The sequence below is a fragment of the Mesocricetus auratus genome, unplaced genomic scaffold (assembly GCF_017639785.1).
Source record: "Mesocricetus auratus isolate SY011 unplaced genomic scaffold, BCM_Maur_2.0 Super-Scaffold_100714, whole genome shotgun sequence".
NCBI classification, from domain to species: Eukaryota; Metazoa; Chordata; class Mammalia; order Rodentia; family Cricetidae; genus Mesocricetus; species Mesocricetus auratus.
The window spans coordinates 8505297-8520927 of NW_024429270.1; the positions used below are offsets into that span (position 1 = coordinate 8505297).

Here is a 15631-nt window from a genome sequence, read left to right on the forward strand (position 1 = left end):
ATGAAAACACTTGCTTATAGCTATATCTTGAGCCCTTTTAGTTAACTTTGTTTTGGAGACAGATTTTGCTACATGGTGTAAGCTTTCCTTAAACACATTGTGGTTTAGGAAGTCCTTGAATTTGCAATCCTCCTGTCTCAACTTCAGAGCAGAGGAAATTATAGGCCTGGGTCACAGGTTCTGAGGGAGCTTACACATAAAGCCTTGAAGTTGAAGGTTATGGACAAAGTAAAAGGATGCAAAATAAAGAATGAGTTTTGAAATGATAAGGGTTATTTTAAAAGTGAACCCTGGGTTTATTCTGAGATTTTTAAAAAACCCGTATCTGCAGAGTACTTGCCTTGCTTTGTCTGAGAAAAGCCCCTGTCATAATACCTCAGGAATTTTCACTTGTAGTCTCATTTTGATATATGCTTAATTTATTCGTCCCATAATTAAATGTTATAGTCAGTTCACAAAATATTAAAATATGTCAAATCATATTCCCTCCAGATCCTTGGAGAATAAGGAATGTTGCTCTGCTTTAATAGTAGTTCAGGAAGAAGTTAAAACTGTAACATCAACCTGGACTACACAGTTTAAAACTCCACTCTCCTTTCTAAGTGCATGGTTAAGTTTAGGCAAATTGTTTAATGGTTTTGTGCTTTATTGTACTCATCTGTCTAATGGGAATGCTAATAATAACTACTGCCTGTGGTGTAATGAAGATTAAGTTAGCAGAGTAGGTGAGGAATCTCAACATAGTGCTTGGATCATAGCTACTGACATTATGGTACTGATGTCAAACATAACCGTGATAGGGAAATAACTGGTCTTACGTTAGCTTAAGACCTCTGCATTTAGTCTTTTTTCAGCCATAAGGAAAGAAGCAAATGAATACTTTGCATGGATAGCATGGAGCTATTAAAACATCTATATCAAGAAGGCCTACCTCTGTTTCATATCCTGGTTGGATGCACTGGCCTCCCCCTTTCATAGGCTGGCACTGTCACAGATTTACATGTACAATTTCCACTGAGAAGTAATACTAAGAGCATAGCAGAAAGGTCTGTGAATCAAAATGATCCCTTATTCTTCACCCCTGACTCTGCCACTGACTTTGTCCATAGTCTGTGTCACTTCAGGCCTCTACAATCAAAGCATCACCTTCTAACACACTGCTAGTCTGTAGCCTCCTTGACTGACAGAATGAAAATCAAGAATTACATTGAATACTATCATGTGTTTTTGCAGTGGATAAACAGTGTTTCATTTTAACCCCTTCTGGCAATTCCACTGTCAGCACTTTTAGATATGGAGCTCCTCTGCCAGCCACACTGCATTGCAACTATGTTTGGAGGGAAAAGTCTGTATGTGAAAGATTATGCTGCCTTACAAAGTTGAACTAATCTCTTTTAATGCTTTACTTGATATCAATATTCATAAAGCCATGCTTCCCCTGAAGGGTTTATCAATCTCTTTTTAAAAATTAGATAAATGGAGTTGTTTGCATATTGACCCTGTAAGCTTTCCCACTTGGTTTCCCTGCTGCTTCATGAATATCAAAGCCAACACACACACACACACACACACACACACACACACATACACACACACAGACACACGAGATGAAAACAAAATTAGACTCTCTTATTCATATGTAGCAAATGAACCCATGTGTCAAAACAGAAGTGGCGTTATTATTCCTTGTTTATTCTTCAACAGGAAGGTATTACTAGATTAGTGAAAATGTTTGTGCTGTGTGATAGGAAAGGCATTTGTTTTCCATTTCTACTTCTCTGAATGCATAGGAATTTTAGTACAAACCTCTGTTGTCTCTGACTGTGAAATTTGGGTTGTGAATGATTTCAGGGGGTAGACTGAAGATAAATCTTGGTCCATTGGCTGTGTCATCCTGGTCATCTGCACTAACTGTAACTATTGGCTGAAAGAGAAGGGTGGTTTGTAAGTAAATCATGATGATGATACCAGCATACCATTTATTTAGAATTTCCTATCAGGATACAAATTCTGATCTTAAAATCTCTTAAAAGCAGTACTAAGACATGAAAACTTTTTGGACACAGGGAGGTAAATCGAGTTGATGACTATAGAACAAAACAACAACAACAACAAAAGTCTCATTCAAATACATTGCATATATGTCCAGGACACGGGAAGCCAGCCTTACCTGGTTGGAGAGTGGCTTGGTCTGATCACTCTCACAAATAAAACCTTCATGAGGGGCAGTCAATTTAGGAGCATTGTCATTGACATCAAGGATCTTGATGGCCACTGGGACTTTGGCTTCCTGATGTCTGTTGTCTGGGAAAAGAGAATTCAGTCAGTAAACACATACCAAGTAAGAGCATATAATGGTCCATGGTAATTATCAGAGTGAGAAAGCTTCTTCCACCTAAATATGCAGTTCTAAGAAATGAATAACTATGGTTTGACTAGGAAATGTTCAGGCATATTCATATATTTAGGAGCTGGTTTCCAGTTCATGGGCTTTGGGAAGAGATTTGATACAGAGGGCTCTGATGTAATTAAGTATCTATTGATGGTTTTGTAGTATTGTGGTATTACTAGGAAAATAATCAAAAGTAGAGGGTAGGGCCGAGTTAAAGGAATGATATCGCTGGAGCATGCTTCATGTCTACGAAGACATAAGCATCTTTGCTCTGTAGCATTTTGTCCAAAACAATGCTCCACCTCCTTACAGGCTGGCAGAAATGGAGCAAGCAGACCCTGGGATGAAACTCAGAATCTGTGGGCACAAATAAATTGCTCTTCCCTTTAAGTTATTCTCCTGAGTACTTCTTACAGAACTGGGGGGAAAAAACTAACATATGCATTTTTGGCACAAAAGCTATCTCAGCACTGAAGTGTGTGAAATTCTGTGGAAGGATCCCTGGAATAAATGTCATGCCTAAACCAGGAAATACTAAACCATCTTCCTACATTGGCTGAGAATAATTCTAAAGGTTGTTAATTGAAACCACTCCTTCTAGAAAGTAGTTTATTTTCATGACTCTCCAAGTGGGGTCCCACGTGTAGCATCAGATGCACGTGGCCATTTCTTGCTCATACAAATTACTGGACTCTAAGGCAGATCTGTTGAATCTGGGGCTCTAAATATGGGTTTAAAAACCTTTGTTAGGATGTGCCAGCTATGAGATGTGTTGAGAGAGCTTGATATATGATCAACTTCAAGAATTAGTAGTTAATATCTATGCAAAGTGCCTCAAGTTTGACATGTTGATCATAAGTTTTAAACTTCTAAAGGATGTAAGCCATCTATTATGGCTGTTTTCTGTAGTCAAGTTGACTACACCTAGAATTAACTAAAACCCAAATGAGTAGGCACACTTGTGAGGGATTTTTTTCCTAATTAAATCATCTGAAGTGGGAAGACATACTGTTAAACTGGATCTGCGAGGTAGAAATATAAACCTTTAATCCAGATCTTCTGAGTGGAACGAGCCAACTTTAATTTGGACCACACATTTTGTTAGTGGCATTAAAAGAAAGAACATTAAAGAAGAAAGCTCTCTCTCTCATTGCCTGATTGCCATCACCCTTCCTTGCAAGGTCAATCCTTCACTGGCATTAGAGCCTACTTCAGGATTTCAGTACATTTGGGAGAAAAACTAAAACATCCAGCCTGGGGAACCACACAGCTACTGGATCCTTGAGAACCCTACTAGTAAACCATCTTTCTGAGTGTACACACAAAAAAGAAAATGAAATCATTTCTACTTGGCTGATTATCTTTCTTACATGCACAACTACAAACAAAATTTAAAGCCTGTAAAAATAATTATAATAATAACTTCAAGGACCTGGGTAAAACCAAATAAAACTGCCCCAAAAGTAAATAGACAGATAAATAAACATATAATAAAATGTAACAGCAAAATGACTCCTAAAGATATTCTGATATAATCTTAGATCAATGCCTTGATTAATCATCATCAGAAAGTTCCTCCTACAGCAGATGGGAACACATACAGAGATACACAGTCAGGGAGTATGCAGAGAGTGAAAGAGATTGGCATACTTATCTCTAAAAGGTATTTCTACATCAAATACCTCCCCTAGGCCTCAGGAAATCCTGCAGAAGAGGCATGGGGAAGGTAAGAACAAAAGGGGTTGGAAGACACTGCACAAGGCCATCTAAATTAACCTGAAAGTTCCTATGAACTCCTAAAGACTGACACAGCATGCACAAGGCTGGCAAGGGATTGAATTAGGTCTGCACTTCAGAGGTCTGATTATATATATGGCCTTCAGGTTGGTGAGTTTATGAGGTTCCTAAGCATCTGATACTTGTGCCTTATCTGGGACTCTTTTTCTTCTGTTGGTTTGTTTTGTCCAATTCAAATGTGTTACATTTTGTTTTATCTTACTATATCTTATTTTGTTATTATCCCTTAGAAGCCCATTTGTTTACTAATGAGAGACAGAAAGCAGGTGGATCCCAATGGGAGGGTAGGTGGAGAGGAACTGAGAACAGTAGAGGGAGGGGAAATGTAATGAAGATATATTATGTGAAGGAAAAAGATCTATTTTCAATAAAAGGAATTTAAAAAATCCAACACAAAACAAAACTCCATCTCATCAATTTTATTTTATAGCCTAGAGTCAGAAGAATTAATATTTAGCATAGTCAAATCAAAGCCCTTAGGAGAATACTTACGGATTTCTGCTGCAAAGACAGAGATGTTGAGCCAGGCAGTTTCCTCTCTATCTAGAGGTTTTGTGGTTTTAATAAAACCATCCTCTGGATTAATTGTGAAAAACCTGTCGAGGTCAGTATGACGATCAATTGAATACCTAAGCAGAATGCAAATCAGGCAATTAGATCCAGACATTCAGAGAAGCTTAATATTTGAATATTTTCTCCATGTTATATTTACAGCAACTTTTTTTCCATCTGATCTCATGACTTAGGCTTTCTTTTTAATCAAATTTAGTTTTCAAAATTTACACATGAATCTTTTATAGAAATCATTATGGTACATTGGACTTCTCATTCAGTACAATGAATGAAAATGCTGTTTAGCATATTTGATTGAGAAGTATAATAATGTGTTGCATATTTCTCCATATTTACTATAATCACACACCTTCTGAATATTTATGAAATTGCATTTGGGGAATGAATTTGTCTCACTCCAAAACTACTCAGAAAGTCACAAATGAATCAAACCTTTGCCAAATTTTGGCATATGAAATATTAAATCGTTTCATCTTTATTTAAATTCGTCATCCACTATCATTTATAGCTCTAAACATCAGGAGTTTCCATGTTTGAAGAAAAGTGCTTGCTGAATTTTGCATGGTTTTTGTTTTATTTTGTTTTTCTGGTTATAGAGACCTATAGGCAATTTGGTTCTGAAGATGCAGAAACAAACAAGGTTTATCCGGTTACTTGTAGGTCATCCTCTTCACAGCTTACTGATTGTTCTGTGCTTCACAGTAAAGAACAAAGTTTACCAAGTCCTACTCACTCAGAATTTGTCTCTTTCAAACAACCAAAAGCAGATTCTCGGATCATTATGAACGATGTCTTTACTGTAAGGTCAGGTGGGAGTTGGGAAAAGAAACTTTTCTGAGATTGAGGTGAAGTAAAATAAGTGAGTCAGATTTGGCACATACTAGCAACTTAGTTTTAATAGGTCTGCTAAGCTATAAGGTTCCCAATAATTCATTTCATCACATCAACTCCAAAGTGGAGAAGAATAAAGATGGATTTTGTTCACACCAACACCATTCTGGACTTTATTAATGGGTAGTTTTCAGTTCTTAGAAGTTTTGTGCATGTTGTTCTAAAATGTATAGAATATGTGTGTTTTAAGGCATTAGTGATAGTTAAAAATGTAAAAATATCTGAAGAAGTGAGGATTCTGGATATCAGTGAGCCTACTCTCCTAAATTTATGCAGGACTGGATTGGAAAATGGTATATGTCTTGTTTCTGAGGAACCAATGTTGTAAACCAGATCTTCCAATTTCAGATCTTTGATATCATTCCCAGGAAACACAATAACTCATGGAGCAATACTTTACAGTATTCAAAACATGACATTATTTATAATGGACTTGAATCTACATCCCCTTATGAGGAATGAATAGTTTTCCTTTCTCCTGGGGATGAACTTCAACTTGATCTTGCTTATCATCAAAGCTAACAGAATTACTGCAGTGGAGTCCTCAGCAAATAATTCTATGTACAATAACAGAATTTTTTAAACATAAAGCATCTTCCTCCTTAAGTAACATGGAAGTGCATATACAATAAGGATAGTGATAAAGCAAGACATAATTCTAAATATATAAAATGGTCCATGGATGTGGATTTTGCAAACTCTTAACTCCAGTCATGCCCCACTGCACATACTCTGAGTAATATAATTTTGAAAAAGTCACTTAAAATGGCTTAACTTCAGCATATTTATCTTTGCACCAGAACAGCAATTGCAGCTAACTTTATATTCTATGTGAGAATTAAGTGAAGAATCCTCACACTTCAACCATATTAAGCAATGCAACCCAAAGGAGCTGTTGTTTTAGTTTTTGCTCCTGCTCCTGTTGTACTGAGGAGAAAATATGAAAGCTCTTGAATGTCATAGCGTAACCTGCACCCTGAAGCCAATGAGAAACCATGAAGACCTTTCAGCAAAGAAGCAAATAAAGGAAATCAAGACAACTGAGTAATCATTGAGGTAGTATAGAATATGGTCAGAAAAAGAGAGAGCAGAGAATATTTAGTAATTAGCTGTAGTTTTCAAAATAAGTGAAATAGCCACTGAAAGGCCCGAGGGATTGAAAACTATGTGATGAATTGAGTAGCAGTAGGAGTCAGCTGAGAATTAGATATCTGGTTTGGCTAGGAGAATTTTCTAACTTTCTGGCCTGACTGTCTGGGAAATCACAACATAATGGGAAGACACAACATTAAGTTAATTTATCAGAAAATAGATGTTGAAGTCAATGATGAAAAGGTCGTACATTAAGAGAGCAAAGATTCAATTCTATGATGTGCAGAGATAAAATCAGCTACGTGATGTGATGACTGTGTGGGGGGTGCATTTGTGCATATACAGATGCATGTGTGCAGCGAAAGATACTTGTATGTACATGTGCATTTAAAGGCTCAAGGAAAACCTTGATTATTAGTGTTAAAGAACTGTACGCCACATTTTTGGAGACAGAGTCTGTCACAAGCCTGGGACTCTCCAAATAAGTGTGAGGCTTATGGCCACAAAATCCTGGGATCCATATTTATCCTCTTCTTCAGCACTAGAATTGTAAGTGTGATCTACCATAATCAGCATTTTCATGTGGGTTCCTGGGATCAAACTCAGATCATCTTGATTCTCAAGTAAGGACTTTACTAAGATGTACCTATGCTCTTCTTTCTATTTATAAGGCACAGTAAATATGAACTCACAGATATCTCTATTGTGTTTATACTTAACTGAAACCTGAACTCATGGCATTGTTGATGTTTTCCAGACTGTCTATCGCTGATCTATACCTTTAGGAAGAATAAGTCAGTGAAGAAAAAACAATAAAGGATAAAATTAACAGTATATATTCTCATAAATTCAGAATTAGAATCATGAGAAAAATCTACCCAGAGGCAAAGAATATGAAACACCAACTCAATTCAATCACAGCATGAGTGAAATCCTATAGGAGACTGGACACTGAGCATTAGGGAGCTTCTAGTGGTTGGAAAATGATCAAATACTAAACAAGACAACAGGTAAGAGGCAAAAAAAAGAGTGAGTATGAAGGAAACCATGGAGAGAGAGTATTTCAGTAAAAAAAATAATGCTACCCAAAAATGTGTTAAATGCTATATAGAATCTGAAAAGGAGATCTGCAAATATGCAAGAGGCTCAGAGTTTTGGTCCTGTGTTGTGAGATGCCTCAGTCAGTAAAGAGCTTGTTACATGTGCAAGATGACCTGAATTCAGATTCTCATCACCCACATAAAGGCCTATCTCATTTGCAACACCAGCGCTGGTGTCACAAAGACAGACAGATCCTTAGTGTTTACTATCCAGCCAGTCTAACCAATTGGTGGTGAGCTGTATGTTCAGTAAGAAGCTCTACCTCAAAAGAAATTAATGTGGAGATTAACAGATGTGAAAAGACAGCATTGACTTCTGACATGTAGATGTACATGTGAACAGGTATATGTGTGTCCTCATGTGAAAACACATACACATATACCCAATACATGCACACACACACACATACACACACACACACACACTTTTCAAGTGTCTAAATGATAGTATAAAGTTTTAACTTCATGTCCAAATTAACAAATACGTGTAACGATGGAGAGTATAATAAGTACATTAGATGGTAAGAAGTACACTCAGTATAAACTTGTGAGTCTACCTGTAATTTGTCTGACATTTCTAGGAACAGAAATACAAGTTGATAGGGCAGGCACTTGGCTCTACTTGGTTATTGAGAATCTGTGGACAATTATAGACTTGGAAATTGCCTCTATGCATGGAAAAGCTACCACTGAACACATGACCCAAATAAATGGATTGCAGACTTGGATTCCTGGAAACAACAAATTGCAGGGAAAATAAGCAGTTGCTCCATGTGTCTTTATATTGTTGTTCCTCTAAAAGGTTCCCATAACACCTTGGTGTTCTAATTCAAAAATTAAATGTATTAACTCATAACTATGAACATCTTGAAGCAGTTGGAGGCACAAGAAGGGTCTCCTGCCATTACATAAATAGCTTCTTTTACCAAAGGAATGGTATAGTCAGATATTTCTGAAGAAACATTTCTGTTACCAGTTGCCTATGTCTAAGAGAGCAAATTGAAGCTAAAATAGAATCTGGATTAAAATTCAGTCTCCAAACTGATTACATGAACTTAAACAAGTCATATTATCCCCCTGAGGGTAGTATTCCCATCCACTGACTGCTGAAGTAGTCACAGTCTCAAAGATTGCCATAAACATATTGTTCTGATTCTAAGAAAAGGTTCAAAATGGTATCTCTCATTTGTACGGATAATATTCTAAAATATAATAAATAATCTTCTATCCTGCTGTGTTTTTTTTCATTTTTGTACATGGGTTAAAAGAATTCTCATATATCCCAGAACTGACTCAAATTTAGCATGTATCCCAGGATGACCATGTACATCTGATCCTTCAGCTGCCACCTCAGAAGAACTAGGAATGGGATTACATATCCACACCTCTGTATCCCATGTATTCTCTGCTTTCAGATCAAACTGAGGGCCTCAGGTATGCTAGGCACCAGTTCTACCAACTGAGCTACACTCTGAGTCCCAAATTTCCTTTATCAATTGTATATATATATCATGGCCTATTGCAAATTTCTTCATATTTATATCTCCATATTTCTAGGGATCTTTTCTGATGTTACAGCTTTGTAGAGAATTGGTTTTATTTTTACGTAACAATTGTAGATATGAATGGTTTTGATGGTGCTTCAGTAAATGTTTACATTTTGCAATTTGCAAATCCAAGCCATTAGCATTTCTTCAACTTAAACATCAAATCTTCCATTACAAATATTCAAACCCCTTTAAAGATACTTAAAGTATTCAGATTGTGTATATTAGTGATGGTCATGTTACTGTGCAACAAGACACCAGAGTTTATTCTATCTAACTGTAATGTTAAGTCTATGATCTTCTCCCCATGACACCCAGAAATCAATTTGAAATAAATCAAGGCTCTAAATAAAAATCTAAATGTATAAAATTTCTTCAAAGGAAATATAGGTGAAATGCGTTTGAGTTTGTGTAAAATAGGCCACAATTTCTTATATCTCACAAGTAAAGTGGAAACAACCAAGAAGGAAAAAAATTGGAGTTAATTGTAACTAAAAAGTTTTACCTCTAAAAAAAACAGTCAGAAAAAATTGGAGACAACTCACAAAATGAGAGAAAACATTTGCAAAGCAATGACAGCCAGAATATATAATGAACTTTTATAATTCAATAATAAAAAGATGGCTAGTACAACTACATAATGGGAAAATGATTTAAATAGTTTTTTTTCTAGAAGATAGAATCTGTCAATATGTGGATGTCTACATGGGTACTTCTTACTAGTAGCTATCAGAGAATCAAGTATGTTGTGTGGTTTGGAATTTACTGAGATGCCTAAAATCAAAAGATATAAGCCACACAGCTGACACCATAGAAAGTGCTGCAAGAATTTTGGAAACATTTGGCAGCTTCTAAGAAATTTAAACCCAGGTTTGCTACATGACTAAGCAATTATGATTCTAGTTGCATAAGCAAGAGAAAGACCATACATATATCAATGATTTGTGGAACAGTGTAAACAGAAGCTGTATCTGTAAAACCCAACAGTTAAGAGTACATGAATATCCATACAAATGACACATAGATAAACAAGATACTGTGTATTCATAGGTAGAATATTATTTGGCTATAAAAATGAATTTTAGGTATAATCTACAGCAGTGATGATTATCCAAAAGAAACTATTTGGAAACATCCAGCTATTGAATATTGCATGTGGTATTTAGCTTACTTGAATGAAATTAAATACCTTTGAAAGGATGTGAACTATACTTTACAAAATGGAATTTTTCCATAGCGACATAAGCAATGAAGCAAAGGATGAAAGGATGGATATGAGAAAGGAGAGGGAAAATGAAGAATAAGAGAAAATGGTATTTGGATTAGGCTAAAAGGATGAAGCTTAGATGAGACATTCACAACTCCATTTGAGATGAGCATAATAAGCCCATCTTATTATAATACAACTTGGAAAGAAGAGATTTCATTTTGAAGACAGAACATATAAAGGTAAGAAATAAGAGTTAGCACACTTGCTTTAGAGAATGATTAAACTCAGTCTGGAGATTGAAGAAGATCTTTAAATAAGACACTATATTATTATGGAAGGGGAAATTAATGAGAGATTATTCAGTCACAGAGCTTTTCTGCTTTTTAATGATATGATATTTCCATGTGCATTTTATATGAGTCATTTTGGCTATAAGGTTAATATCATTATGATACTTGAGAGCTTGGAGGCAGAGAGATCCTGAGGAGTCAGATAGAAGAAAGCAGATAAAGGAGGGCTATGTAGAGAACAGAAGAGTATCCAGCCTATGGAACTGGACCACACAATTTCACATTTGCTCCCCACAAATGTCTTACATCGATGGTTAAAATCACTTCTCAGCCTCATTCTCATTACAAAACCCTCTTGCTCATCAGCCTCATGGCTCAGTAGATGTAGTAAATTGTGGGAAGGACAGGCAGAAGTATGCATATTTTTTCTGATTAACAGAAATAAAATCATGTGATGGTCATTCTGTTACCTTTTCAAAATGCTAAGTGGGGATTAGAGATTCCCTATGACTTGTAACAGCTCATAAATCCTGCTCATTGAATCCTGCAGAACCCCAATTTGTGATCAGTTTAAGAGACTACAGTTCATAAAACAACAATGTCTAGAAGATAAATTTGATCAAAAATCTAATACATGTACTAAAATCATTGGTGCTTAAGAAGATACTAAACACAAGATAATTACTATAATTATTTCATAGTAATTCTTTATAATATATCCCAATTTCAGAAGACAGGTAGACCTGGCTATTGGTTATATCAGCTAGTATAAATTAGGAAACTGTTTCAGAGAGAAGTAACTAATGTAGCTTGAAGCCTAACCAAAATGTTAGTAAGAGAAATGAAGTGGACTCATATCTGGTACATCTTAACTTTGCTTTAAATCTGTTGAACCTTGATATATTTAAAATGTTTCTTGGTTTTTGGTATATTTTCTTTGGTTCCTATAAGACTCTTTCCAAACTTCCTGCCTCAAACGTTTCCAATGTGTGTTCTTAAGATAAATTCACATGTACCTTATTGGGCTGTTGGCAGCATCCGGGTCTTTGGCATGTACTCTCCCAACCACAGTGCCAGCAGCTGCATTTTCTTGGACTTCATGGATATAACTTGGAGCCAAGAACATGGGAGGCTCATCAGCATCTTCTACTGCAATCTTGACTGTCACAGTATCCTTGAAAGGTCCGTTGCTGATGAACTTCGGATCAATGTGTACATTGGCGGCCTCTACCTTCAAGCTATATGCTCTTTTGGTTTCAAAATCTACAGGCTGGTAAGAATGAAGAGAAGATTGACAACCAGTTCCTTGAAAGAATAATGGAAGATAAAGACCTGATTGGTTCACTGAGTGAAGCAGACAGTTTCTCAAAGAGAGAAAATCTATGCTGATTCAATATCCATGATTTCAAAATTCAGAGTAATCAGTTATTGAAACACAGTTCAAGGTGTACATGATGCAAAGAACATGGTAAATAAAGAAGCACCTACCCACATAAAGTAAACCTCATTCTCTGAAGCCACCAAGAAGGGAGATAATAACCATCTGGTGCCCACTCTGTGAAATGCTACAAATCTGGTAATAAAAAGACACATTGTTCCTTGGCCAAAAGACTTGGGTGTGTTTTACTGAACAACTGCCTTATCCTGCTTGCTGCACAAATACACAACAACTTAGCTTCATCATACTGAACATTTCTTTTGCTTAGTTTTGAGTAGATTGTGTTTCCCAATCACTGTGACCTTATGAGCATATACATATAGTTATTTGTCATACATAGTTTATGGATAGATTTTTGTAGGTGGAAATGTTAGATAACAATAACTTACTCCCCCCCCATTTTTATGTGTATGTGTGTATGTTTGTGCATGTATTTTAAGCTGACATAGAAAGATTTCCTCCATCTTACACATGGACATGACACAAGGCTTCTCAACTGAACTCAGAGTTCATTTATACAATGCCAATAGTCTAGCTAGTCAGCCTGCTCCAAGATCCCTGTCTCTTCCTTCATAGCAGTAGAACTGCAAGCAGATTGTTCAACTAACCCCCTTTTTCTTATAGGTTCAGGGTATCTGAATACCTGTCTCCATGCCTAGTGTTAATGTACCAAGTTCTCTAACCACTGAGAAATCTTACTACTTACATATTGACATAATTTTGCTTCCTGAATGTCTCAGGGCTTTAAAAAATCATATCTCTTGTGCTTTTCCAGTCCTCCTTTTGAAAGATGTTCACTGCTTTCTAGTTAAAATGCAATGCCATACTTTTGTTCTGAGTCCATTCAATATTAGGTTACCTTTTTAGGAATAAGTGATTGACACTGAAGACAGTCTTTCGTTTTGGTCAGAACACATAAATGACAAATTGGTCCATTCACAGAATAACAAGTATAAGCAGTACATATTTTTGCACACGTAAGCAAAAAAAAAAAAAAAAGCTCACAGGTAGCATTTGAATGGACACTGTCATAGGGAGATTGATGGTGAGTGCCCTTTACTTCCATATAAAAAATACAGAGAGTTAGCAAAGGGTGAAAAGCAAAATTGTAGCACAAAAATAAGCTGTAGCATGTGAAAACAACTTTCTCAGCAGTATTCCAATGAGGCAGAGTCAACAAATATTTGGAACAAGCTTGAACTTTTGAGGTCGGCATCTGCCTTCCATGCAGTTGCCATTTGCCTAGTAAATACTTATTCAAAATGGACATACAGTCACAAGGCTTAGACTGACCCATTTCTGCACTGCTCCAAACCCAAGACCGTGCTCATTTCAGAAAGTTTAAACATATTCAACATCCTTGACTCTGTTACCTCCTACCTTCGTTTCCCTGCAATCATGGACCACTCCCTTTTCCTATTGCTGAACATGCCCTCTAATTATCCATTATTCTATCTTCCCAGGTGGGACCCAATAGCTCCTGGATCTGTGGATTTATTGTGAGAAGCAGAAATAAATATTTACCGATTGGCAATACAAAATGCTACAGTTTCTCAGAAATCTCTGTAATGACTAAACTGAATCACACATTGAAATACGATCATTCTGAGACCAGGTAATTTGTAATAAAAATGGTGAAATCTATTTCTGTTAATATTCCTAAAGCAAAACCTTTTAGAACAAAATGGAGATATATACCTAAGTACCCAGTTACATGTTACCTCTATAAATCCCTGTTTCTCTTGAGTAATATGTGGTCATGCTGCAGTTTAACTAATTTGCTTCTTTTAGATCATTCCATGCTATAATCTCCAAATATTTTCAATAGTTTGTCTCAAACATCTTTTTCCACTCTTGTAAGACTCTCCTAAGTGCCCTGGAAGTTAGCCCAGCTTCATTGCCTTGAGACATCCTGTTCAACAGCCCCAAACAGCCGTGGGTTCTCTTATCGCTGCCCTTTCCTACTAAAGGGGAACAGACCCAAGGAATCTACTGGCCCTTGTTGGGTTTTGGTCTCACAATACCTAGGAATGACTGCATCATGTAGTTATGTGCATCAATCATTTTACTGAATGAACAGCAGGGCTAATGACTGGATAACATTTAAGCATTTACTTACAATAATTCCCTTTCTCCTTCCAAGCAGGATTTGAGGTAGTTCCCCATGTGGACATTTATACTCATGTTATGAATAGTTGAAATAAAACTAAATGAGGCAACACACTGCATAAGCAATAAAATTCTTAATGCCCACCCCAGCTTACTAAACCTCACCTCTGAAAATTCTCCCTGAGGGATTTATTCAACAGAAAGTGCAAACAAACAATATTGAAAAATGCATAATGTTCGTTAGATATAATAGAAAGTTATATGTAAACTGGGTAAATGTACACATAGAACAACAAATCCAACTGTGAGATTTTATTAAGGAAATCACAGTCCATAGATAGGATGGGATGTAATGTAGTCATTAAAAATAATTATATGTGTTATATAACAGCATGTAAAGTGTTTATGATGTGACATTAAGTTAACAAATCAAATCACCCTATGACTGGAAGCAAGCAAATGTTATATATCCACATCTATGTGTACAAATACACAGACCAAAGAAAATTTTAAAAACGACATAACATTAATTACAACAAGGAGTGCTTCAACTGTCTTCTATTGCTGTCCCTATACTACCTCACAAGTTTATTTGGTTGAAAATGAACAGCTTAGAAGCTGTGCGGGCATTTATTTATAGTGGATGGGATTTCCACCTGGCTGAGGACACTGTAATGGACAGGAAGGTGTTTTCCTTACTAAGAGCACCAAGCCACCCAGAGGCTAATCTGTGTTTTACAGTGTTCTGCACATAACTCTACAGAGAGTGGTTAAATATTCAAAGCAGTTTTCTTCTTCTTTGCCAAGAAACTCTGATTTTAAAAATGAATCTATCAAATGACTGTACCACGTGGTTTTGTACATAGACCATTTTGACTATGAGCACCAAGTTAAAGATCTATTCCCATCCTTCCAAACATGACTGGAGGTAGTTCCCCAAATCTTCATGAATCCTGACATCTTATCCTCACTATTCAACAGTCATCCTTTTGAAAAACCCCCCTTTTATCCTAGCAACAGATTATCCCCTGTTACTACTGTGTCTGTCCTCTCTCAGTCTCTCCATTAGGACCGTTTGCTCTGAAACCAGTCTTTCCTGAGTCCTGTTCTTGCCTTCTTTTCTCCTTGTCAAACTGGGAAATTGCTGCTCAACTGTCAGGAATCAACTCAGAATGCATTCCTCTTGAAAGCC

At 36.4% G+C, this 15631-nt stretch overlaps 1 protein-coding gene across 8 annotated transcripts in view; it reads right to left on the minus strand.

Moving 5' to 3' along the window:
- Cdh11 (cadherin 11) overlaps positions 1–15631 on the minus strand; it is a 158278-nt gene that overhangs the window by 13349 nt on the left and 129298 nt on the right. For all 8 annotated transcript variants that reach the window (XM_005078646.4, XM_013119491.3, XM_040740751.1 and 5 more), the window contains 4 exons: positions 11909–12162; positions 4682–4818; positions 2171–2304; positions 1807–1924 (listed from right to left, as the gene is read on the minus strand). In XM_005078646.4, coding sequence (XP_005078703.1) covers positions 1807–1924; positions 2171–2304; positions 4682–4818; positions 11909–12162 — 643 coding nt within the window. The remainder of the gene's footprint in view (positions 1–1806; positions 1925–2170; positions 2305–4681; positions 4819–11908; positions 12163–15631) is intronic.